Source organism: Phaethon aethereus, assembly GCF_964289735.1.
Source record: "Phaethon aethereus genome assembly, chromosome: 3".
In the NCBI taxonomy this organism is placed as follows: Eukaryota; Metazoa; Chordata; class Aves; order Phaethontiformes; family Phaethontidae; genus Phaethon; species Phaethon aethereus.
In genome coordinates, this window is record NC_138576.1 from 93,601,727 (window position 1) to 93,620,163 (window position 18,437).

At 37.9% G+C, this 18,437-nt stretch overlaps 1 protein-coding gene across 1 annotated transcript in view; it reads left to right on the plus strand.

Moving 5' to 3' along the window:
* The window catches only part of BIRC6 (baculoviral IAP repeat containing 6), a gene marked incomplete at both ends in the record, with an annotated part of 189,330 nt that overhangs the window by 61,178 nt on the left and 109,715 nt on the right, over positions 1 to 18,437 (plus strand). The window contains 14 exons of the mRNA XM_081998399.1: positions 2,391 to 2,524; positions 4,200 to 4,346; positions 4,901 to 5,088; positions 5,709 to 6,023; positions 6,426 to 6,525; positions 7,031 to 7,245; positions 7,429 to 7,637; positions 7,944 to 8,290; positions 9,264 to 9,483; positions 10,405 to 10,538; positions 13,062 to 13,199; positions 14,031 to 14,158; positions 14,758 to 14,889; positions 16,851 to 17,066. Coding sequence (XP_081854525.1) covers positions 2,391 to 2,524; positions 4,200 to 4,346; positions 4,901 to 5,088; positions 5,709 to 6,023; positions 6,426 to 6,525; positions 7,031 to 7,245; positions 7,429 to 7,637; positions 7,944 to 8,290; positions 9,264 to 9,483; positions 10,405 to 10,538; positions 13,062 to 13,199; positions 14,031 to 14,158; positions 14,758 to 14,889; positions 16,851 to 17,066 — 2,623 coding nt within the window. The remainder of the gene's footprint in view (positions 1 to 2,390; positions 2,525 to 4,199; positions 4,347 to 4,900; positions 5,089 to 5,708; positions 6,024 to 6,425; positions 6,526 to 7,030; positions 7,246 to 7,428; positions 7,638 to 7,943; positions 8,291 to 9,263; positions 9,484 to 10,404; positions 10,539 to 13,061; positions 13,200 to 14,030; positions 14,159 to 14,757; positions 14,890 to 16,850; positions 17,067 to 18,437) is intronic.

The following is an 18,437-nucleotide window of genomic DNA, read 5'->3' on the forward strand; positions in this document are numbered from 1 at the left end:
TATCTTACATGACTTACAGTTCAGAGAACAACGAAAAAGGTGTTTCAGACAGTATTTCCGGCTGTCGTGTACCAAGGCAGGTTAGTTTGTCTCTAGCAAGTCTGATTCTCCACCCTATTCTTGAAAGCACCCTATTAAAATAGTGATGGAATTTAATTATTCTAAATATTGTAAGCTATTACGTGGCTTAATTATTCTTATCGTTAACACTTGAACTGTCTCCTTCTGCCCACATCTAATCTGGTATCTCTCCTGCTGCAACTAAAGCCTTTTAATGGTTGTGTCCTGTCCACCTTGGTGATAGAGAGGAGATTATTTCACTCTTAATAATTGAATGTCTAGAAGATGTCTGTATCTTAATTGCATTCTCCAGATCTGTAGTCATTCAGGCATTTCCTTGAGCTGTTTTCTTTGATCCTCATCTTCCTTGAATTGTGGTACACGAAATAGTAAACATTATTCCAGTTGAGATCTCTGAGCGAAGCAGAAGAGGTATTTCACATAGTTTATATTCATTACTGCATAGATGAATAGGGTGATGTGTTTTTTATGTGACATTGTTGATTTGTTTTTTGTTTATGTGATTTCTACCTCCTTTTCTGAAAAGTCTTGCTAATGCAGTTTGAAACTGTGAACCTGATCATTTCTGCTGAAGTATCAGTAAAAGGCAGTATGCATATTGAAATAAATCTGGGTTGGACAGAATATATTTAACTGTCTGCAATACATTCAAATTCTGATCATGTTCTACAAAGCTCTTGTAACCCCTTTTTAGGTTTTATCACCTGCTTACTTAAGAAATCGAACTCTTCACTTACCATGCAAGTAATCAGTGTTAATGTTCAGCTGACCTAATTTATTGAGTTTGTAAGTCTCAAGTCTAAAACAGGGTGTGAAGGTACCCTGTTGAATTTTGAGCATTTTTGTGGGTTTTAGTAACCACTTTACAGTAGCATGCTGTCTTGCTTTGCTTACCAGAAAAGATCATGCAGCAAACATGTCATTCTTGGTAGATGTGCGCTATGCACTATTTCTGTGTAGTGCATGCTTGTAGAGAGCAACCTAGATTCATCTAATATATGTTGTTCTTAGTATGAAGTTATCTTAAATTTGCTACCTTGTATGAGCTTGTAAATAACTTGGTTGGGGAATGTATGTGAAATGGGTTGGTCTGTAATTCTCAGATTTTCCTTCCTCTCTCCTTTTTTTCTTTTTCTTGAAGATCAATAGCAATTATTGCCCTTTTGTATAACATCATTTTCTGACTAGTTACAGTCTTAGCATTGTGTGGTACAAAGCACTAAGCCCAGCCAACGTGGAAGCTTTTTAACTTTCAGAGAAGTCTAGAACCTGTTCTACTTTGTTGCTGGTGTTGTAGTATTCATGTAGACGTGTATCCTTTTGTGACTACTGGATCAAAAAAGACATTTAAACACTCCAGCCTTCTCAGCATTACTATTTCTCAGCATTACCTTCTCATCACTTCTTTCCTCACCTACTGAAGAACAGAGAAGCTGCTCAGAAGCAGAGAGAAAAGGGGGTTGGAGGAACTTCCTGTTGCTGCTGGTGTGTCCATGGAAATATTTCTTATTTGTTCTGGCTCTTCTCAGTCAAAGCACGAAGTTTTACGTGTTTCTCACTTTTGTACCTACACAGATGCATTCTTTCTTTCTACTCCTGCATAATAATTTGGTCTGATTTTCCATTTTTTTCTCCTCTTGTTAGTTGCTGCTAATAGGTATTGGTACACAAAAGAACCAACACTGCTTTTGTTATTACTTTGGATTTTCCTTTTTCTTGGCTTATAAAAACCTACTTGATCTGGAACCGCCTTGTTACCTGAGTGATTGTATTATTTTTTTTTTTTCCCCCTGCAGTACTGCCAGAGTAGGAATAATGGGATTTTCTTCTGTTGAGATATTTAAAATACTCTCAAGTGCTGGTTGGTATCCCTACCAGCATTTCCTTTTTTCTTCTTACTTCAGCTGGAAGAACAAGAACAGTACTGTTCAGATAAATGTCTGATTTACCATGTGCAGGCATGCGTATTGCTGTGGCTAATTGTCTAAGGCTTGTAGTTTTAGCTTCCATGTCTGACTGTGATTGTGCATCATGTTTCCAGGACAGTATTGTATCTTCAAAACTACTTAGTAGCAAAGAGTTACTTATTTAGCATCAAAAGCTGTTTAAAAAGGTCACCTAATAAATGACTTGGATCTAGTAACTTACTGTAGTAATGAAAGTAAGTAAATGGTAATTTCTAAGATATGTCAGCTGAATGAAAAGAATAGCTTGGAACCTGATGATGAAATACTTGGCCTTTTTCTGTAAATAATTTTATATACATTCTTTTTGTTTTAATAGTGCTGTTTGTCTTATTCCATTTGCAGATACGGATTATATAGTTCACCTTTTGATCCAGTTCTATTTGATTTGGAAATAAGTGGTTCTTCTTGTAAAAATGTATACAACAGCAGTATTGGAATACAGTCAGATGAAATTGATTTGTCTGATGTTCTATCAGGTACGTATGTTTAACAGAAATCTATTGTGGAAGAATTCGTTATTCTCCCTATTATACTGTGTTCCTTTAGTGAAGATGTGGTTTTATACTTTCCATCTGTTTTATAGCTGTACATAATGAAGTTCAAAATACTCTCTTGCATTGTGAGATCTGTTACATTTCCTGTAGCCCTTAGGGCAAGAAAAAATCCTCTTTATGGAATCTCTTCTTTTCTTATCCTGTAGAAGATCTAAGAAAAGGCTAGAGATTAAACGGAAAGGGTGCTATCATTCCTTGGGTCAGTCATCTAGGAAGCATCTGTCTATTGAGCAGTGTCTTTGAGATAGTACTCATTTAGGCTAGTGACTACCTCATAGACAGAGAAACCTAAACGGATTTTTCTGAAGTTGGGAAGCTGCCATATGGCAGTCCTCTACTTAGATATTACAGCTTTAATGAGATTTTTTTTTTTTTCCTGTTTCAGAGGTATTAAAATACCTTAAAAGCATATTTGTATCTATCCTCTCAGGTTAGTTCAGAAGTGAATCTTTAGGCCATGGAATGTCCTAAGAATGAGACAATTTTTACCTGTCAGGAAATTCTTTTCATAGCAAGCATATTCATCAGTTACAGTGACTGCTTCCCTTTTCTTCTATGCTCTTGTCCATCTCCTTCCCATCCCTCCCCCCATACAACATTGAATTTGTTAGTATATTGAACAATAGTCTAGTTATGCTAGCTTGGTGTATGATCTTAGTGGGTCTATTACTTTCTTTCTCTTCTTTTCCAGTAACATCAATGTATTTTGCAAGTTAATTTTCTCACAGTGTAGAAAGAATAGAGCATCCACATATAATTTATTTCTGTAATTTAGAAGGTTACGCTATGCTTCTGCTGTCACATTTGACAGTTTGACTTAAGATACTCTCTTCAGATTTGGCAGCATTACCCATTTTAAAATATGCTTCCATTTATATTGTGGATGTGATAGTGTGTCGTGGTTTAGCCCCAGCCAGCAACTAAGTACCACACAGCCTCTTGCTCACTCCCCCACGGTGGGATTGGGGAGAGAATTGGAAGAGTAAAAGTGAGGAAACTCATGGTTTGAGATAAAGACACTTTAATAGGTAAAGCAAAACAAGGAATTCATTCACTGCTTCCCACGGGCAGGCAGGTGCTCAGCCATCTCCAGGGAAGCAGGGCTCCATCAATGAGTTTGGTTTCTTGGGAAGACAGACACCATCACTCTGAATGTCCCTCCACCCCTTCCTTCTTCTTCGCCCAGCTTTATATACTGAGCATGACATTATATGGTATGGAATATCCCTTTGGCCAGCCTGGGCCAGCTGTCCTGGCTGTGCCCCCTCCCAGCTCCCTGGGCACCCCCAGCCCCCTCGCTGGCAGGCGGCATGAGAAGCTGGACTGTCCTTGACTGCTCAGCAACAACTCAAAACATTAGCATGTTATTAATGTTTTCTCATCCCAAATCCAAAACACAGCCTCACACTAGCTTCTGTGAAGAAAATTAACTCTATCCTGGCTGAAACCAGGACATAGTGTTAAGGTGTTTGTTCCACAATGTGAAGTAATAAAATATGTGGATTATATTTAGTTGTCTCTTTCAACTCTTCATGACTTGAAACGTCGCTAACAGTAAAACATCAGCTGATTGGGCAGATATTTATTTCTCTTTCAGGAAATGGGAAAATAAGTAGCTGTGCAGCTGCTGAAGGTAGTTTTACTTCCCTTACTGGACTTCTGGAAGTTGAACCTCTGCACTTTACCTGTGTTTCAACAAGTGATGGGACTAGAATAGAAAGGGACGATGCAAGTACGTTTACTGGTATATACAATTTTTCATTTTTTTCTACTTAGCATAGTTCCACAATACGATTTTTTAATTGGACGTAATGAGCACTGTTTGACAAACACATCGCCTGTAGTTTTATAAGTGTGAAAAATATTTTTTAATGGCTACTATATGTGAAGTTAAACTTCTTAGAGCTTAACAAAGAAACTGGATTCCAAGTTTATTTATTTGGTTCAATTTGTTTCTATCAGAGAGCATAACATACAAGCTTGCATCTTTACGTTGCAGCCTTATGTGGCGAAAGAATTCCAGGGCATTAGGCAGCTCTTCTGTAAATACAGTATGTACTATGATTATAATACACATATATGACAAATAACTTTATAGTATATGATAAACCATATACTTAGTAATTCAAGTTGATGTTACTTTGTAGCAAGAACTGGACACAAGGAGATATTTCTCTTGTTTTTACATTGCTCTTAACAATTAGTAAGGAATTAAATTTAAGGTGTGTTTTATAATTTCTTTCCTACATACATGTTTTTGTTTTGTTTGGGTTTTTTTGTTCGTTTGTTTCATGCCAGTGAGTACCTTTGGGGTTACCCCAGCAGTTGGTGGCCTCTCTTCTGGAACGGTTGGGGAAGCCTCGACAGCACTGAGTTCAGCAGCCCAGGTAGCTTTGCAGTCTCTCTCTCATGCAATGGCCTCAGCCGAGCAACAGCTCCAGGTGCTGCAAGAGAAACAGCAGCAGCTTTTGAAGCTTCAGCAACAGGTTGGAGGCTATTTGGCTATTTTTTAATGCTGTCTCTAAACTTCAAAAGCTGAGAAAAGAGTTGGAGAGCTAGTCACCTGTTCTGGTTTTTTTTTCCTTTTTGTCTCCACAGTGTAGTTGAGGAAGGAACAGCTCTGTACTGAGGGTCACTCTTATTAAGCAAAATGCTGAGTATCTCCCATGCTGCTTTGGTCTTTCAGACTTGTTTTTTGTGTATTTTGAGGGTGGGTTGGGAATTTGTAATCAAAACTGTTTTAATACATAAGTATATTGGTCTGAAATTGAAAAAGCCCACTGAAATGAACAGCACAGTTGCTGGCACAGAGAATTACCAGTCATAAAGCCATTGTCAGTATGAAGCTTGGCTGTGTTGACTCTACTTTGCTGTTCAGTTGTAGGTTTTTTATTATTTTTTGATTACGCCAATTAAAAAGTGAGGTCACATTGAGTAGAGTTTTATTTTTCAGCTTAAAGTTGGACAGATGACATGCCTGTGTTGAAAGTAGCTTGGATTTACTAAATCTAATTTTATAATGAAAGTTGATCTTGTAGTTCAATACTACTGCTGTGTTCACAAGCAGTATTATCTGCTACATACACTGCTTTCATTTTCCCCACAGAAGGCTAAGCTGGAAGCAAAACTGCATCAGACAACAGCAGCGGCAGCAGCAGCAGCATCAGCAGTTGGTCCTGTTCACAACTCTGTGCCTTCTAATCCAGTAGCAGCCCCAGGGTTCTTCATCCATCCTTCAGATGTCATTCCACCCACACCAAAAACAACTCCTCTATTCATGACTCCACCTTTGACTCCACCTAATGAGGCAGTTTCTGCTGTTATTAATGCAGAGCTTGCTCAGCTTTTCCCTGGTTCAGTCATTGATCCTCCAGCAGTTAACCTTGCAGCACATAACAAAAATACAAGCAAGTCCAGAACGGTAATTTTTGGGTTTTTTTCCATATAGAAATAAGATGCTGTAAGCCTTATCAGGATCTGATTTGTACTTGAGTGCTAGTAAATATCTGATTATTGGGATGAGATGTGAAAACTACATCACTAAATTTAGACCATATGAAAAGGAAGACTTATGAAAGTAAGATAGTTGTTATAGTACCTCATATGTTTTCTTTTAATTGGAGCTAGCTTAACTGTACACTTTGAACTCAGTAGTTGATAAGGTTTGATGGTTCATGCTCAAGTTTAAATGTAGTGAGGTGGTGTCAAAATTGTACGTCTTTAAATCACAAGAGGTTATCTTGCAGTCTTTTGTAAAGAACAGCTTATTATAAATGAATAGATTTTAATTACTTAATTTTACTGATATTTTCCCACTCTGCAGAATCCACTTGGATCCGGTCTTGCTCTTGCAATATCTCACGCCTCACATTTTCTTCAATCTCCACCTCATCAGTCAATTATTATAGAGCGAATGCACTCAGGTAAAACCAGAATTCCTAGTAATAATTTTGACACATTTTCTAATGAGGAGTGGAATATTTTCCAGGGTCTTACATAAGTTGCTTAGCTGCAGTGTCACTTGGCTTTAGAAAGAAAAGATATTTCTCAATTTGCATTTCTGTTGTATCTGGAAGTTTAAAACCCAGCATTCAGTGGTGATTATCCAGTTGAAAAATCCTGGGGGCTGGAGGAATATGTTGGGTCTCTGGACAGAGCACCCACCTATTCTGAAATAATGCATAAAAAGCATAATAAATTAAGTTGAAGCCAGATTTTTCTTTTCAATGGATGCAAGCTGTAGTGAGAGATTCTGAGATTGTGCAGCTGTTTTTAACCTCAGATTAATCTTTCTAATTAACCAAATTAACCTTTAAATTTTAACCTTTTGAACAATATATAGACAATGGATTTATTGTTTGAGAAGTACCATCTCTTCACTTGTTAGCATGCACTGATATTTTAGGCAATCCTCTGTTTTTCTGCTAGGAGCAAGAAGATTCGTGACCTTAGATTTTGGAAGACCTATATTGCTGACGGATGTGTTGATTCCCACTTGTGGAGATTTGGCTTCTTTGTCAATTGACATCTGGACTTTAGGAGAAGAAGTGGATGGGAGGCGACTGGTAGTGGCTACTGACATTAGCACACATTCACTTATTTTACATGACTTGTTACCACCCCCAGTTTGCAGGTTTATGAAGGTAAAAGCAGATAGACTGCATACTCGTATCTTTTAAACTCTTCATCTTTGTTAGTATGTGAACTTTCTCTTAAGTTCTCCTTAAACTTTAGCTGGCTATAAATTTTTTATTAATTTTTGACTCAGTATTTATTTTGCCTGTTTTGATACAATTGTGTTACAGTATAGTTGTGTTCTCTTTCAGATCACTGTTATTGGTCGATATGGTAGCACAAATGCCAGAGCAAAAATCCCATTAGGATTTTATTATGGTCATACCTATATCTTACCCTTTGAAAATGAGCTGAAACTAATGCACGATCCCCTCAGAGGAGAAGGTGAAGCTGCAAATCAGCCAGAAATTGACCAACATTTGGCAATGATGGTTGCGTTGCAAGAAGACATACAGTGCAGGTTAGAAGAAAAAAAAATATGTGTACTCATTATTTTAACTTAAAACACTGGAATATCATAATGTTATCGATTTATTTTTTTTCATCCCATGATGTTCTTCAGACTAAAGAAAACAATGCCTTTGTTGTAGAGTTGTTATAGCGAATATCTTTATGGCAGTAACAAAGACTACGCTGTATTTTTTTCCAGTATCTGTTTTAACAGTGCATTAAAAATGGAACAGAAGTCCTCTTCTGGCAGGGTGACTGTCAAATGTATTGCCATTTGCTAATGTCTATTGAATTGTGTTGGAATGTTTCCCTTTAGGTACAATTTGGCCTGTCACCGGTTAGAAATCCTCCTGCAGAGTATTGACCTGCCACCACTCAATAGTGCCAACAATGCCCAGTACTTTTTACGAAAGCCAGACAAGGCAGTAGAAGAAGATAGCAGAGTATTTTCTGCTTACCAGGACTGCATTCAGCTACAGCTTCAACTCAACTTGGCTCACCATGCTGTTCAGAGGCTCAAAGTAGCCTTAGGTGCAAGCAGGAAAACACTGAAGGAGCAATCTGATCCAAAAGAGTTGATTCAGATGTCATCCACAGAACAGTTACGCACTATCATTAGATACTTACTGGATACTTTGCTTAGTTTGCTTCATTCTTCCAATGGTTAGTATTTTTTGAGCTTTTGATATTTTTGTCATGTTAGAAGAAACAGTTTGCAGGTGTTTCTATTTCTTGATCTGTACTTTCCCACTTTAAAGCTTTTAAACTTTGTTCACCTATGTTTTACTATGATTTTAGTAGCTGGTAACATACCGTGTGAAGTTTCACCAGCGGCACCAATCTGACCTGACCACTTCCTGCTCCCAAAAAAGATAGGAGAGGGTCCTTCTGCCTTTTCTGTAGTCCTGGCTGCATATTCCTTTGTTCAGGGAGTCATCTGATCCTTCTGTGGGCTGATTCAGTTTGCCGTAGTAACAAAAGACTGCCCAGGCAGAATACTGATGTTGTTTTCATAGGTGGAATCAGCCTGTGGAACTATCTGTGGACATCAAAGCCTGTGTAACACTGGATGGATTTTAGGCAGTTATAAGTGGGGAGGGGAAGCAGAAATTGCTTCTGTGGGGGGAAAAAAGAGGTCATAAAACCAGTATCTCTACTCAGTTAATTATTTTTAATATCTAGTAAAGATTTTTATTTCCTAAAATTGCCATTGAAGGAGATCTTGGAGAACTAAAATTGAAAAATCTGAGTAGAAGTGGTAGTTTCTTCAGAAAAAAAAAGAAAAAAAAAAAAAAAAGGCAGAATATTGTTCTGTTGATAGTAACGAGTGTCTGTCTTGTAATTTTCTGTGCCACTTTGTTCTTAAGCATAATGATGGTTTGGTTTTTGCTTTGTGTAGATTCCATGGGGGTATTTGCATTGACATGAAATTGAAATTCATTTGGTTTTGACGAAATGGCCTGGTCTGTATGGATTACCTGCAAATTACTATCTCCCCTTGTGATCCCTCCTCCTTCCCCCCTGTGCCAATTAGTCTAATCATAATAGTTTAAAAAACTTCCTGCAAACCTTTTCCTCTTATGCTTTCAGGCCATTGTCTCCTTAAACATAGTTGCTTGTTCCCTTTTCTTAAAAGGGCACTCTGTTCCTGTGGTTCTGCAAAGTACTTTTCATGCTCAAGCTTGTGAAGAATTATTTAAACACCTATGTATCAGTGGAACCCCAAAGATACGATTGCATACTGGCCTTCTGCTTGTTCAGCTCTGTGGAGGAGAAAGATGGTGGGGTCAATTTCTCTCAAATGTACTGCAGGAATTATACAATTCAGAGCAACTTCTTATATTCCCACAAGACAGGTAAGGTATAAGTCTATATTGATACATTACCCGTGGATCATTTAAGTTATGAACAATGGAATTTTTTCACATTGGAATTGAGAAAATGCAACTCAAGGATACTTATCGATCTATTCCATTGATTTAAGAAATAGTCCCCAAAAAGCACTGCAAATTATAATTGTCTGATTGCAGTTATTTATTGCACCTATTTGGTGCTTGCACCACAATAAGTTGCTATTTGTCCTTACTTGGAGATCTTTGCATACCTAGTAGGATTGCCTCCTCCTTCATCAGGCTTAAATACACCCTCATCATAGAGCTGCTCTTCTAATGCATTTGAAAGTTGGATTGAGACTGGAAAGCACACTATTAGCATTTAATACAAGAGATTTCTCTGAGATAAGAGCAAAGAAGCATAGAGTTGAGCATTCAGTGTTAGATGTGTTGATTACTTCACAATATTGATTGCGGTCTTCGATGTTCTAAACTGTAGCATTTTATTTTAATCAAACATATTTGCTGTTTTGTGGCTTTCTGCCTTCTTTAGACAGCAACATTTATATTTTCATAATTTTTAAATATGAGTTAATTCAAGGATATAAGAATACATGGATTTAATACTCTGTCCCTGCTATTCAGTATATCATATGTAATAGGAAATAAAACGGATGAAATCTCATTTCAGATGTACAAAATAGAATGCTCTGCTGACCTCTTGAGGGTGAAAGAGAAAATGTTCCCCCTAAAATACTACGTTATCTTTATAGCAGTAGAATGTGAAATCCAGTTCACTTGATGGGCCACAGTACTGCTTTCTGTAGCAATCTGTTTGTGTCTCAGATGAAAGCATAGGGGAATATTGTTCTATAAGGAGTGTTTCAGAATATTACTGGATGTGAAAAAGAAATAAAATTTTAAATATGTAAATTTTATTTTTAGGGTCTTCATGTTGCTTTCTTGCATTGGCCAAAGATCGCTTAGCAACAGTGGTGTTTTAGAAAGTTTACTTAATCTCCTGGATAACCTGCTGTCACCACTGCAACCTCATTTACCTGTGCACAGAAGAACTGAAGGTAGCCCTCTAATTTGGGAAACTGTATATTCATATTCATTATAAGCTAGAAAATTGAGAGACTAGCTCACAATTTTTGGTGTATTAAAAGAATAAATTGCCATTTGCTATATTTCCAAAACACAGTTGTCTCTTAAAATGTGCTGAAGCTTTGTGTTCTTTAGGTGCTAAAAGAGATTCCTCCTCCCACCCCCATGTTTAAACCTGAGCAAAATCTTTTTGGTTGCTTTTAATTCATCCAGGAAGCTTTACAGTTCTAACAAAATGGGGGGAACATCCAATGTGTAGACAGCTCTAGTGAATGACTTTAGGATTTAGCGTTTTGGAAAGTGCCCCTTTTTGCTTATGAGATCCTTTACAAGTTTCAGGTCTTTGAGGTGAAACGCGGTTATGAAGACAAGTTTTTTTAGGTGTATCTGCATAGTTTCTGCAAACTACATGTTTTTGTTTTTGTTTTAAATCACAAGGAAATTACCTTTTTTTGACCCTAAAAAAAATTGCTGAAAATATATTCTTCAAACTTTATTTTCTTTTGAGTGTTTTTTTAAGTACCCTAAGTTTAAAGAAAAAACTTGCTTTTGAAAACATCAAACTCTAGGCTACTTCATGTGTTACGTACATGTAGCAGAGCATTGTAGAAGATATGTTGTTTAAAATTCTTAGCGTTGTGAAATTGATAAATGCCAGCTGAGACTCTGTCCTTACTTTTTACCTTGTCTCCTGAGGTAAACAAGCCTACAGCTGGTGTCAGAAGCTGTCCTATTGCTTCCCATTGGTCTGCCGTGTACTTTCTCTATCATGGCCATATCCTGCTGTAGTCTCTAACTAGTTTGAGGCAAACCCAAGCTTACGTCTCCTCTACCTCTGTTTGCACTCTCCCCACAGCTGCCAATTCCTTTCATAGCTCTTGCCTTACTAGTTGTCCTCATGGAGGACTTTAGGAAGCAGAAGTAACTGATACTTCAGAGCTTTATTTGCTGGTCTTCCAGCTTCCTTCCTCCTGGACAGTACAGGTGAGTACTAGGGCATTATCATGTGTGGTGGAAGCATCAGGTACAGCAGAAGAAATTCCTATTTGAGAACTATCACGCGTAACTAAGGGTTAAAGGGGTGAAAATTTACTAGGGAAAAAGTTAGAAAGTAAAGGACACTTAGAGCAAGAGGTGAATTTTTTGAGTAGAGAGAATTTTTAAACTTTGAGGCAGAAGGGGGAAAAAAAAGGAATGGGCAAAGACACTTGGAGAGAAGCTGAAAATTTTGATTTTTCTTTTTTAAAAAAGAGATAAAAGGGAAAGAAATGCACTTGTTTAAACAGAAGTATGAAAAGGTATATACTTCACTCTGCAGCAAACTCCTTTCTTTTTATTCTGCCAACCAAAAAGGTGTGTAGCACTCACCAGTGCTACTCACTTCTATTCTTGCAATTTAGTCTGCAGTTCCTGTTCAGGCCCTGTTACGGGGAGGCCTCCTGTTCTCTCTGCATGGGGTGGGCTGCTTTCTGCCAGTGTGGACAGGAAACTGGAGTTAACAGTCAAGGCCTGCATCCTATTGCTTGGGCTGCCAGCAGCTCCATGTGATTTTGGACAAGTTGTTTCTTGTTTGATCTGTCATTAATAATAGTTTGAGTTAATTAAAGCTTTTTGAGGTCAGTGCATGAAAAGTGTAGTGTAGTTAAATGTGTCTCAGCACAGTGCACAGATGTGAAAATGTGCATGTAACCTGTATTGATGTTATGTGAAAGTATGCCATTTGCATACTGACTTGTGATTAAGTGGTCATTAATTGTAGGTTTCTGGTCTTTACTGAGCACTCGTGAGTTCACTTTAGAACTGATCATTTAGATTTGCTCATGCACACAAAGATTTTTCTTGCTTGATGTGTAAAATATGGGGTTTTTCCCTTCTACCTGTACAAAAATACTGCATTTAACGTGTGAGACTGAAATAGGCAATAGCCAGTCATTAATGCCGCCAGCATGGTTCATCTAGTCTGAATTCAGTCTTGGCTTTCCTGCATCTTATTCAAATGTTTATGTGAAAATACACTAACAAAGGAGTAAAGATGAAGTTACTTGGATGCACAGTTAAAACTGTCGTGTTGGAGCCCTGGGTCATGGATGAATTTCACACTATGGAATTTGAGACATCTAATTTATGTGCTTTAATGCAAGCAGCTGTCATTCTGCATTTGGTATTTAGGAAATTTTAGGTTTTGACCTCTTTTTAAAAAAAATATGCTGCTTAATTTTTAGCTTTAACAATAGAGGTGAATCTTTTGACTTCTGATTTAATCAGACTAAGAGAACTATAACATTTTCTCTTGCACCTCAGTTCTGTACTGAATATTTGATTTCTTCCCTCATTTATGAATGCTTAGACTCTTATCCTCATCTTTAAAAAAAAAAAAAAGGATCTTTGTGGCCTAGCAAAATGTGTGCCATTTAATATTTTTTATGATTTCTTTAAAACTAGTTTGTTATGGCTTCAGAACTTTACTAAGGCACTCAAATCTATTTATTTTGAAGGAGTTTTAGACATTCCCATGATCAGCTGGGTTGTAATGCTGGTGTCCAGACTACTGGATTATGTAGCTACTGTTGAAGATGAAGCAGCCACGGCCAAGAAACCTTTGAATGGAAAAGAGAGGGAACGATTTTTGACAGGTATGTAACACTTATTATCAAAACTTGCTTAATGGGTATTGGTTTGGGAACTGTTCAAATACTTAATGTATTTTCAATTCACTTGAAAAATGAGATTTTTATAAACAGATGTTGTGATAATTTTATTTGCACTGTTGTCGCTTCTTTATGTCCCCTTCCTCTCCTTAGAAATATGACCTCTTCCATTTTTTTAAAAGTGAAAAATACAGGATTGATTTTAATTTATAGAAGTCTGTATATTATCCTGTGTATATTATATTATCCTGTGTGTATATTATATAATATTACACATATAATATATATAATATATATTATATTATCCTGTCTGTATATTATCCTCTGGGACTTAGTAATTGAGAGTACACCATGTTGAGATAGTTTGTATTGTGAGAAAGGGCAACAGTATGACTTCATAACTGCTTTGGTGCTTGCCATGGTATTTGTATCCAGCACTTTTAAATGTACTGTTTGGTCTGTTTATTTTTATTAATAAAGTGGATTAGCTCGGTTTTCTTTGAGCATCTTTTCTGAACATGAAAACTGTAAAGCTTTTGTGTTATGGAAGCTGTTTAGGTGTTTTTAGTTAGGACAGTCTTGCTTACCTCCTGATATGTTTTCAAAATAATGAAAACAAGATGGTACCACTGCATTTGAAAAGTCCACAGCAATATTACCATCAGTGGTGATAGTTGCATAACACTAAAAAAGTAGATTTTCCTTGTTTCTTTAGTGTATGGAGATGCTAAGCATTGCTGCAATGTAAATGCTTTTCTCTGGTGTTAAGTGACGTTTAAGATGGATTAATATCTCCTTTTTTTCTATTTCCATTAGGAAACCAGTGGAGTTTTATAAATAATAGCCTTCACACTCAGAGTCTGAGCAGATCTACTAAAGGCAACAGTAGCCTAGATAGACTGTATTCCCGAAAGATCAGAAAACAGCTTGTGCATCATAAACAGGTGACTTCCAGCACGGTAGTAGCTATTTTCACAGAAGTATATCTCATTTACAGTGTATCTCATTTCTTGAAAGAGCAGCTTTGGCCTTAGGACTCATTCAGCCTTGCTTTCGCATACGTCTGGTTCTATAGCTAAAGGCTGCCTAACTTCTTTCATATTCGTCTCAAACCATGCGGCATGGGATCTGCTGGAAGAACAGAAGTTGGAGTGTACTATTGCACCCTGTGGCCCATATTGGATAATAAATATAATTTTACTTTCTAGATATATCTGGGTACATCTGAGTGCAAGCACCTAAGCTGTGATTTAAGTTGTTAGTTCTTAAGACAAAAAAATTTCATTTCTAAATGCAACCATGCAGGTTTTATGACCCTGGGCATGTATGTCCTGAGCTCCTTAAAAATACTGTTTCTTAAACTTCATCTGTGCTGGGTCTGCTAGTAGCCCCTTACAGTGTCTTAGTTAAGATTGTATATAAACTGTGTTTTAAAAGCTCAAGTTAAAATTTGAACTGAAGAGTACTATCATGTGAACATACTGATCCTTTTAACATCTTATTGCTTAAATTTTCATTTTTTCCTATAAACATTTTCTTTTAGCAACTTAACTTATTAAAAGCAAAACAGAAGGCTTTGGTGGAACAGATGGAAAAAGAGAAAATACAAAGCAACAAAGGATCATCATACAAACTTTTAGTAGAACAGGCAAAACTAAAGCAGGCTACTTCAAAGGTACGATGTGCTGAAACTGTAACTGACTTCTTGTCCTTTGTCCTGCCAAGTCATTTTTGTCCTACCTTGACCTTATTTTTAAAAGTTGTTTTCCTCATGGCTGCCATCAAGTATATTCTGATGCTGAAAACAGCAGCCATCTGGAAACGTCCTGCACTGTGAAAGACAGTTTGTCCTTCTACAGGGGTTTTTTAGATAGTCATTGTCAAAAGCACTAATAATCTTGTAGCTTTAGGAATGCCAGTCATATCTTTAAAGTTTGGATAATGTATGCTAATAGAAATGTCAAGTAATATTTTATATGGCTAGCTTTTATGCACGATACTCTTCTGGATGATATCCTGTTTGAGTAATCAGAAAATAGCATGCCAGTGATTGTCTCCCTGAACTAATGAATAAGACTTTTGAGAATGTGTTTTCTGAGCTTTCTCAGAAGCTTCTTAGCTTCCTAAAAGTACTTATCATGTAAGTTGTGGCATCTTGGAGTAAGACCCAGATACTGAGAGAGGATGTGGTAGCTGAAGAACTATTTTGATTATGAGATGAGGTGCTGAAATTTAGGGATTTCTGGAGATGACAACATTGACTTTGCAGGGAACACAAAAAAAAAGTGTAAATTTTTCTAGCTACCGGACTTAGGTATGTCTTCAAATTTTTACTCTCTAGTTCCAGAATTACTACTGTCTGTTAGGATGACTGAAAGTAAGCCTGTGGAAAGACATTATAGAATGTTTGTCCTTAAGGGCAATCTAAAGGGAAATCTTGCAACAACTTCCAGTAATTATGGGGGGAAAAAACCCCAAACAACCACAACACCAAAATTTAAACAGCAGCATAAAAATAAAGGCCTAAGTTTTCCCTAACTCTGCTTGTCATGAGCTGTTCTTTCCTGCACTATTTTCTGCTTTATTCCAGCAGGTTATATCAAGGGGCTACTATACTGGTGGCCCCCCTGAGACATCTTTAAATGAGTCACTGGCTGAAATATGCTGTGCAGCTATTACATTTCACTTTATAGCAGCCATGTTGCATCAAAAAAGCATGTTGAAATAAAGAGTTTTCCCTTTACGGTATCTTAGCATCTAGTTACGGTATTACTGTACACTTGATAGTTGCATTTCATGCAGTTTTTACTACTTTGCGTACTAAACACTTTCAGTTATGACAAGCTGTGAGTAACTTAAAACATTTATTGCATTTAGGAGAAAGCTGAAACCTTTCTGTTAGTAAATAGTTCTTAATCTGGTCTACTTCAGTAGCTACTAAAGTAAGATTGTAAGAGGCGTTTGTGTTATCTAATTTTAGACTGCTTGTGTAGCTAATAAAATGAACTGAGCTGCTAAATGTGTGCCCTTGGTGGATGGGAGGATTAATAAAAGCATCTTCTTTCTTCCACTGACTTTGTAGATGCTCTGTCAAAAAAGATTGTAATTTAGAGCCCTGATCAAGTATCAGGCTAGTTCAATTTATGGTGGCTAATGGACACTTTGTACCCTGGAAGTATTAAGAAAGTTAGAAATTATTCATGCTTTATCTAATGTGAAGAAATGAGAAGTCAGCATTCTTTTAAGGATAAATTTCCATATTGGCTATTTTTATATGCAGTTTGTTTCATGGTAACCATAGACCAACTGCAGGTGTGGAAATACGAAAGAAACTTCTAAAATACCTATTCTCAGTATGTTTCATGGCAAACATAAAGGTTTAACTGGCACTTGTGTGGAACCAGATAATTTGGTTATGAGTCTGTTACCTGAGATAACCTGCTGCCGAAACAAATTTCTGCCAATAAAGTCTTAATTCCATTCCAGATTCTCATATATTCTTACACTCTCATTTTCTTTTGTTTCTTTTTTTTTAATTTTACAGTTACTGTTATTTGCTCCCTCAGATTTTCACTAGGAAGAGATTTAGAGGTTAGTTTTAAAATGTAATTGTTGTTTCAAATTTAATTTTTGCAGCACTTCAAGGACTTAATACGCTTACGTCGGACTGCAGAATGGCCTCGTTCTACTTTAGATACAGAAGTATCAACAACAAAGGAAACTCCGGAAATTGAACCACTTCCATTTACGCTGGCACATGAACGTTGTATTTCTGTAGTGCAGAAGCTAGCACTTTTTCTCTTGTCCATGGACTTCACTTGTCATGCAGATTTACTTCTCTTTGTTTGTAAGGTAAAGATAATATCACAGAATCATAAAAAAATTTGTGTTGGAAGGCACCTTCAAAAGTCATCTAGTCCACCCCGTCCCCCCGCCCGCCCCCCCCGCCCCGCAGTGAGCAGGGACATCTTCAACTAGAGCAGGTTGTTCAGAGCCCCGTCCAACCTGACCTTGAATGTTTCCAGGGATGGGGCATCTACCACCTCTCTGGGCAACCTGTGCCAGGGTTTTGCCACCCTCATTGTAAAAAATTTCTTCCTTATATCTAGTCTAAATCCACCCTCTTTTAGTTTAAAACCATTACCCCTTGCCCTACTGCTAGGGACCCTGCTAAACAGTCTGTCCCCATCTTTGTTATAAGCCCCCTTCAAGTACTGGAAGGCTGCAATAAGGTGTCCCCGGAGCCTTCTCTTCTCCAGGCTGAACAACCCCAACTATCTCAGCCTTTCCTCGTAGGAGAGACGTTCCATCCCTCTGATCATTTTTGTCGCCCTCCTCTAGACCTGCTCCAAGAGGTCCATGTCTTTTCTGTGCTGAGGGCTCTAGAGCTGGATGCAGGACTCCAGGTGGGGTCTCACCAGAGTGGAGTAGAGGAGCAGAATCACCTCCCTCGACCTGCTGGCCATGCTTCTTTGGATGCGTCCCGGGATAGGGTTGGCCTTCTAGGCTGTGAGCGCACATTGCCAGCTCATGTCCAGCTTTTCATCCACCAGTACCCCCAAGTCCTCCTTGGCAGGACTACTCTCAATCCCTTCATCGCCCAGCCTGTATTGATACCAGGGGTTGCCCTGATCCATGTGCAGGACCCTGCACTTGGCTTTGTTGAACCTTACGAGGTTCATATGGGCACATTCCTCAAGCTTGTCCAGGTCCCTCTGGATGGCATCCTATCCCTCGGGCATATCAACTGCACCACTCAGCGTGGTGTCATCTGCAAACTTGCTGAGGATGAACTCAATCCCACTGTCTATATCACTGATGAAGATACTAAGGAGTACTGGTCCCAATACGGACCCCTGAGGGACACCACTCATCAACGATCTCATCTGGACATTGAGCCATGGACAGCTACCCTCTGGTTGTGACCATCCAACCAATTCCTCATCCACCCGACAGTCCACCCATCAAATCCATGTCTCTCCAGTTTAGAGAGAAGGATGTTTGGGGGACCATGTCAAAGGCATTACAGAAGTCCAGATAGATGACATCTGTAGCTCAGTGTGGAATATCACTCTGTAGTTGCAATGGAGACTGCATTAAATTAGCTTTCATTACTGCTTGCTTTTTTTTTTTTGATTTGATGGTAGAAATTAGCTGCAGCATTAAAATTTCTAGCAGTTTCTGGTGAAGTAGTGTTTCTGATCTGTCACCTTTTGTGTAAGT